The following is a 7531-nucleotide window of genomic DNA, read 5'->3' on the forward strand; positions in this document are numbered from 1 at the left end:
TTCAGTTCATCAATTAATTCATCTTCGGTATTGCAATCATCATTTCCAGCATAAGCCCTAAGCAATTTATTAGTATGTTAGAGTAAGCAATACTAAAGATTCAGCATTTTTTACTAATGAGAAGGCAGCTGACAGCAGATTTAGAAAAAAAGGAAGAAAATGATAAGCCATAGAACTGGTTCCACATTCCATAAAAGAGTATCTACAATCACAAAACAAGCTCAAATTCATGAATCGGATAACAAGACACATTTCACTTACATATGCAGTGAAAATCATGGGTGATGCTCACTTCAAATGTTGCTCGGATATATAAAAACCCCCACTCTGGTTCCCTGGTCACAATTAAAACAATTCAAAGAAAATAACAAGAGAGCCGTTGCTTATATATTGAGAATGCAGTATAATAAACTTGCTCAGAATAGGAGTTGACCAAGAAAGAAATTGTGTCTCAGCAAGCAAGAAACATGCATTCAATTTACCATAAGAATAGGAGCACAAGCTTCAAATCAGTTTCCAAAACTATGCTGATCGAATCAATTTACACATGATCCTTAAAGCTATTTACACCACAATCTCAAATTTGCGGATCATTCACCACAAATATTAAAATTTATTTTGAACTTATAATATAAATATTTTTAATCAACAGTTGCGAGCACCATATATGTGCTTGGAAAATGCCGAGTACTATATAAAGTGCTCGGAAATCATAAAAAAATATACTAATTAATAGTAATTATTTATCAACAATAATAATTTAAAACATGTCAATATTTTTTATTAGTGAATAGAAATATCTCGGAAAATTTGCATATATAAAAATTTGTGGATCATTCATCACAAATATTAAAATTTATTTTGAACATGAAATATCAATATTGGTATTTTCTGTTTAAAATAATTTTAATATTTTCATGTACATTTATGGTGAAGGATCCATATGCAAATTTTACGAGATATTGTATTGCTTCAAAATATTGATATTTAATATTTATAATGTTTTAAATCCTAGTTGTTGTTGAATAATTATTAATTATTTTTTTAAATTTTTTCCGAGCAAGTACATGGTACTCGGCATTTTCCGAGCACGTATATGGTGCTCGGCTTTTCTTAAAAATATTGGTATTTTATGTTTAAAATAAATTTTAATATTTTCATGCACATTTATGGTGAAGGATCCATATGCAAATTTTACGAGGTATTGTATTGCTTCAAAATATTGATATGTAATATTTATAATGTTTTAAATCCTTGTTATTGTTGAATAATTATTAATTATTTTTTTTAATTTTTTCCGAGCAAGAATATGGTACTCGGCATTTCCCGAGCACTTGTATGGTGCTCGGCATTTCTTAAAAATATTTGTATTTTATGTTTAAAATAAATTATAATATTTTCATGCACACTTATGGTGAAGAATCCATATGCAAATTTTACGAGGTATTGTATTGCTTCAAAATATTGATATATAATATTTATAATGTTTTAAATCCTTGTTGTTGTTGAATAATTATTAATTATTTTTTAAATTTTTTCCGAGCAAGTACATGGTACTCGGCATTTTCCGAGCACTTGTATGGTGCTCGGCATTTCTTAAAAATATTGGTATTTTATGTTTAAAATAAATTATAATATTTTCATGCACATTTATGGTGAAGGATCCATATGAAAATTTTACGAGGTATTGTATTGCTTCCAAATATTGATATGTAATATTTATAATGTTTTAAATCCTTGTTGTTGTTGAATAATTATTAATTATTTTTTTAAATTTTTTCCGAGCAAGTAAATGGTACTCGGCATTTTCCAAGGACTTGTATGGTGCTCGGCATTTCTTAAAAATATTGGTATTTTATATTTAAAATAAATTATAATATTTTCATGCACATTTATGGTGAAGGATCCATATGCATATTTTACGAGGTATTGTATTGCTTCAAAATATTGATATGTAATATTTATAATGTTTTAAATCCTTGTTGTTGTTGAATAATTATTTTTTTTAAAAAAATTTTCCGAGCAAGTACATGGTACTTGGCATTTTCCGAGCACTTGTATGGTGCTCGGCATTTCTTAAAAATATTGGTATTTTATGTTTAAAATAAATTATAATATTTTCATGCACATTTATGGTGAAGGATCCATATGCAAATTTTACGAGGTATTGTATTGCTTCCAATTATTGATATGTAATATTTATAATGTTTTAAATCCTAGTTGTTGTTGAATAATTATTAATTATTTTTTTTAATTTTTTCCGAGCAAGTACATGGTACTCGGAATTTTCCGAGCATGTATATATGGTGCTCGGCTTTTCTTAAAAATATTGGTATTTTATGTTTAAAATAAATTATAATATTTTCATGCACATTTATGGTGAAGGATCCATATGCAAATTTTACGAGGTATTGTATTGCTTCAAAATATTGATATGCAATATTTATAATGTTTTAAATCCTTGTTGTTGTTGAATAATTATTAATTATTTTTTTAATTCTTTCCGAGCAAGTACATGGTACTCGGCATTTTCCGAGCACTTGTATGGTGCTCGGCTTTTCTTAAAAATATTGGTATTTTATGTTTAAAATAAATTTTAATATTTTCATGCACATTTATGGTGAAGGATCCATATGAAAATTTTACGAGGTATTGTATTGCTTCAAAATATTGATATGTAATATTTATAATGTTTTAAATCCTTGTTGTTGTTGAATAATTATTAATTATTTCTTTTTTCCGAGCAAGTACAGGGTGCTCGGCATTTCTTAAAAATATTGATATGTGTTTATTTTAATATATTCCGAGCACATCATTTGTGCTCGCTATTCTCCGAGCACATAAATGGTGCTTGCCATTATTGATTGATTACCAGGCCGAGCATGTTGACTCACTCGAAATTGCTTGCAATTAACACTCTCGTTTCTGATATTGCTGAGCACCTTCAATTGTACTCGGTTTATTGCTGAGCAAAGATTTAGGTGCTCAATATTTTCCGAGCACATTTAACCATGCTTGCGAACGGTCTCGGTAAATAGCCTTGTTTTTGTATTGTAACTTAAAATTATATGTATATCCTTTTCTCATTTTTCTTGTATAAGAGAATTAATCAGACTATTTCATATTTCAAATTTTGAATTGATGATAATTAATTACAGTATTTAATAGCTCGAATTGGAAATCGATCAAATAAAGCACACAAGTGACACAACTATTAATTGAGTTTGTTTTGAAATGACCAAAAATTCGGAGCGGATCACCTACTCCAAAACACCAATTCATTTCCTACTCCACACTCACAATAAAATAAAATGGACTCATCATCACTTATTAAAATTGCTCATGTTTATAAGATTATTTAATTTTGTTGTGAGTGTGAAGTAGGAAATGAATTGGTGTTTTGGAGTAGGTGATCCGTTCCGCCAAAAATTAGTGTTACTAGTGAAATATATTCGATGAGAGAGATGTTTATTAATTTGGTTTATATAATTTGCAAAAAATTTAATATAGTACAGTTAACAAAATTGATAGTTTTCATCCTTCCAACAGCCCGGTTTCACTAGTTCACAACAGTTTAACATAATAAGTGATGAATCGGATCGGATTACCTACCGGTTCGTGGTAGGACCAATCTGATTTTTAAAACATATTGTCCCCCATATATTTACTGTTTTGTAAAAGGCTTCTCAATCACTCTCTAATTCTAACACCAATTACAAACAAGTCATAAAAAAAAAGGTGAGAGGCCAAGAAATTCCACTCATATCATCTACCCACAAAATTCTTTACATGCGACAACAACTCATGAAGACGCGTTTGAGCCAAACGCGACTTATTCAGAATGTGAAAAGCATGCCCAACGCCTTTACTCACCACTTGCTCCACCCTCACCCCTTCCCTCGCCAAACCGCCGCAAAATTCCAAATTCCGATCCCTCAATATATCCGCCTCCGCCACGCAAACCAACACCGCCGCCCCCGCCCGCCGCAAAATTCCAAATTCCGATCCCGCAGTACTGCACCACGGGTGGTCGCGTCCCGCCCCCGCCGGCAGCGCCATCCGCCAGTACGCGTCCGACGCCGCCAGCGTCAGCGCCGACCGCGCCACGCACATCTCCGACCGCGTCCGCGCCACGCCGCCGAAAAACGGCTGTATCAATAACAAACCCTTGACTCCGACGCCGATTGAATTCGCCCTCAGCCCCACATTATAAGCGATGTTAGCCCCGGCGCTGTCGCCGCCGAGGAATATTCTAGAGAAATCGCATCTGCCGGCCCACCACTCGCTGCCGACGCCAGCGAACTCCTGCTGCTTGGCCCAGACAGCCGCCTTGACGCCGTCGTCGTAGGCCGCGGGGAGGGGGTGCTCCGGCGCCAGCCTGTAGCTGACGGAGAAGACGGCGCAGCCGGCTCTGGCGGCGAGCTTGGCGAGTAGTTCGTGGTAGCAGCTCCAGGATGCGGAGCCGACGCAGAATCCGCCGCCGTGGAAGTAGAGGAGCAAGGGCAGTTTGTTGGCGGCGGTTGGGACGTAGATACGTGCCCAGAGATTGGTGTACTTGTCGATGATCGCGTCGCGGCAAGTGACCCCGAGGTCAGGGACCAATGAGCACCCAACATTTGGCACGATTTCGGGGCGATCCACGTGGCCGTCGTTGTGTACCTTAATGAGGCCCTCAATTTCCTCAACTACTTGAAGTTTTTGTTGGGGAGCTTTGCTTTTCATTTGGAGTCTGCTCAGATCTGTGCCCATTATCATCGCAGACATTTGAATAGGGAGAAATTAATTATATATCTATCTATGAATGCTTTGTTGAGGACAAATTTGGGGTTGGAGTAGGTTGTCTTTATAGAGAGTGAGAGACAAGTTGACGGAGGAAAAGATAAGATTGAAAGTCGCGCATATATCTAATCCTCGCAATTTGGACATAATGCTTTGATTATTTTGAAGTTTTGTCATGTTTGTGTACCTGCAATATTATTGGGTTATGTCGTTACTAGATCGTTAATGTGTTGTGGCGTCACAAATTAGATCGTGTTTGTGATTGTATCAGAGTGTTGTTGTTACTGGATCGTTATTTTGTCTCGAAAACATAAATTATATCGTGTTTGTGACATCATGAGTCATGTTGTGTTCATGTTTCTGGCGAGGGTTTTTCTTTTCGTACCATTTTCGAGTTTAGCCTATGATATCTTATCTACACGATAACGACCCGGCACATACAATTATAGTCATGACTAATGAAAGAAATATTGATCTTCTTTTCTTCAGGTATTAATTTTCGGTACTATTATCGCGTGAGATTTTGATATTTGACCGTAGAATATATGTACATAAGTGTATCAGGAGTATATGAGAAATATACAAGTGGAAGAGGCCGGCACGTCGTCACGTGAACAAGGTTGTAACTTGTATTTTGATCTGAAGAAGCCTTTCGTTCGCCATTTTTATGCAGTTATATAAGTGTTCAATTATTCAAACAACTAAAGACAATATCTGATTAATATTTAGTTTTTTTTATAAGTGCGGCTATTTGGAGAGTCGTACAAAATATTTAAAACAAGAAGACGTTAAAATTTAACTAAAATAATTCTAAGTCAATTGATATTAATGCTACTAGCTACTTAATTAGTAGCAATTTGATATATGTATTATTTATAATTATAAATATACTTATGCGGAAAAAACTTCCTAGTATTTAGGAGTAGTATTTGTTGAGGAGTATTCTAGTGAGAACTGAAAAGCATATTATTTCTTTAATACATAATTATTAGTCGTTATCATAATATATATCAATCACTGATATTGAGTCAAAAACCGATATGTTTTGTGATGATACCAAGTAATATCAATGTATTTGTGAACTAATATAGTTTTGTGTTCTGACTTTAAGAAAAGTTTCAATAAAATATTTTAAAATGATAACTTTGATAAGTGAAAAATCATACTTCAATTTTCTAATACATTAATATCAGTTACTAATATTGAGTTAGAAACTAATATTCATTAATCTATAAACTAATATTAAGTTAAAATCATGTATATTTTGTGATATCAACCAATATTAATGTATTTGCAAACAGATTTTATGTTTTGAGTTTAAAAAAATTGTATCATGGTCCGTCTCCACTAAAATTATTATAAAAATGCAGAATTGAAAGGATTTTTTTTTTCATGATATTAAACAATCAACCATCCACGTGTCAAACGAAACAGGACTTTTTTTTTCTTTCAAAAAACCAATGTTTTAAAAACCGGACCGGACCGGCCGGTTCGACCGTTTCAATCGCGAACCGGTAGGTGGTCCGGTCCGGTTAGCACTATAAAACCAGTGACATGTTCAACCGCCATGAACCGCCGAAATCGGCCGGTCGGACCTGTCTGGCCGGGAACCGGAAACCGGTTCAAAAAGCTTTTCAAAATTTTATTCTAAAATTTTGGCCTTGATAGGAGTCGAACTCAAGACCTCCCGGTGAACTTACCAACAATTCTACCACTACACCACAAGGACTTCTTGGTAGTAATATGAACATAAATTATTTTCATATGTTAAACACGAAATATTTATCTATATAAACTAATAATTCGTGTTTAATACGTTTATACGTATATTAAGAATATGTGATTAATTATATTAAAAGTTTACTACTATTTGATTATATACTAGGAGTATTTACTAATATATGTTTTTAATTTATGTTTATTCATATATCTTTGTGTATAATATTATTTTGCCGCATTACTTTTTGAAAATAATACTATGAACTTATTTATTTTTATACATAAATATTAAATTTTTTATTTACAATAACTTACTACTAGTATAATTTATATATTTAATTATATTTGTTGTTAAAAATTAATAAAATTCTATCATTCACTAAAAATATATTCTTTTAATTTTATATTCTTTAAGATAATTCATTTTAATTTTATATATTCTTTTAAGAAATTGTAATTTTAATATTTCTTATATTTTAATTATACTTTTACAATCACTAATGTTTTATAATATAGGAGTTTATAATTATGCATAGAGTTTAATACTAGTTTTTAATATTGTGTATTATAATTTATTATTGTATTTAAACTTACTGTCATTAAATATTCTAATATACTAGTACAAAGACTTGTTTTCTATAATAATACTATTAAATGTATAATACTATAATATTTATTGATAAAACATTTATTAAATTTTATTATTTACTACTAAATAAATAAATATATATATAAATAGTATTCCGGTTCAACCAATGGTTCGACCAGTGAACCGGTTGAACCAGTGAACCAGTAATGACGCCGGTTCGCTTGCCGGTCCGGTTTTTAAAACATTGCAAAAAACGAATCGATATTGGTGGGCACGGAGAAGTGGGTAAGATTTGGTTTATGTGTTTGTGTACTATGCAATCATCAAAATCATGACAATTAAGAATATAATTGGATGTATGTAGACATTATATATATAATATGATTGGTGGAAGCCAAACTTAATTATTGGTTGTGGTATGACAAATGAGAGAGGCCAACATTA

The 7531-nt window shown here is 32.6% G+C and overlaps 1 protein-coding gene across 1 annotated transcript; it reads right to left on the reverse strand.

The window, feature by feature from the left end:
* Positions 1–3451: 3451 nt before the first annotated feature.
* Positions 3452–5032, reverse strand: LOC121790984 (probable carboxylesterase 6). Its single transcript, XM_042189066.1, has one exon. It carries the CDS (start codon positions 4762–4764, stop codon positions 3766–3768), a length of 999 nt encoding a protein of 332 aa, XP_042045000.1. The 5' UTR covers positions 4765–5032; the 3' UTR covers positions 3452–3765.
* Positions 5033–7531: the final 2499 nt, after the last annotated feature.

The sequence above is a fragment of the Salvia splendens genome, unplaced genomic scaffold (assembly GCF_004379255.2).
Source record: "Salvia splendens isolate huo1 unplaced genomic scaffold, SspV2 ctg695, whole genome shotgun sequence".
NCBI classification, from domain to species: Eukaryota; Viridiplantae; Streptophyta; class Magnoliopsida; order Lamiales; family Lamiaceae; genus Salvia; species Salvia splendens.

What these genes read in the sequence shown, in the direction of transcription:
- LOC121790984 (XM_042189066.1), bottom strand. Translation starts at nt 4,764, where the DNA reads ATGTCTGCGATGATAATGGGCACAGATCTGAGCAGACTCCAAATGAAA.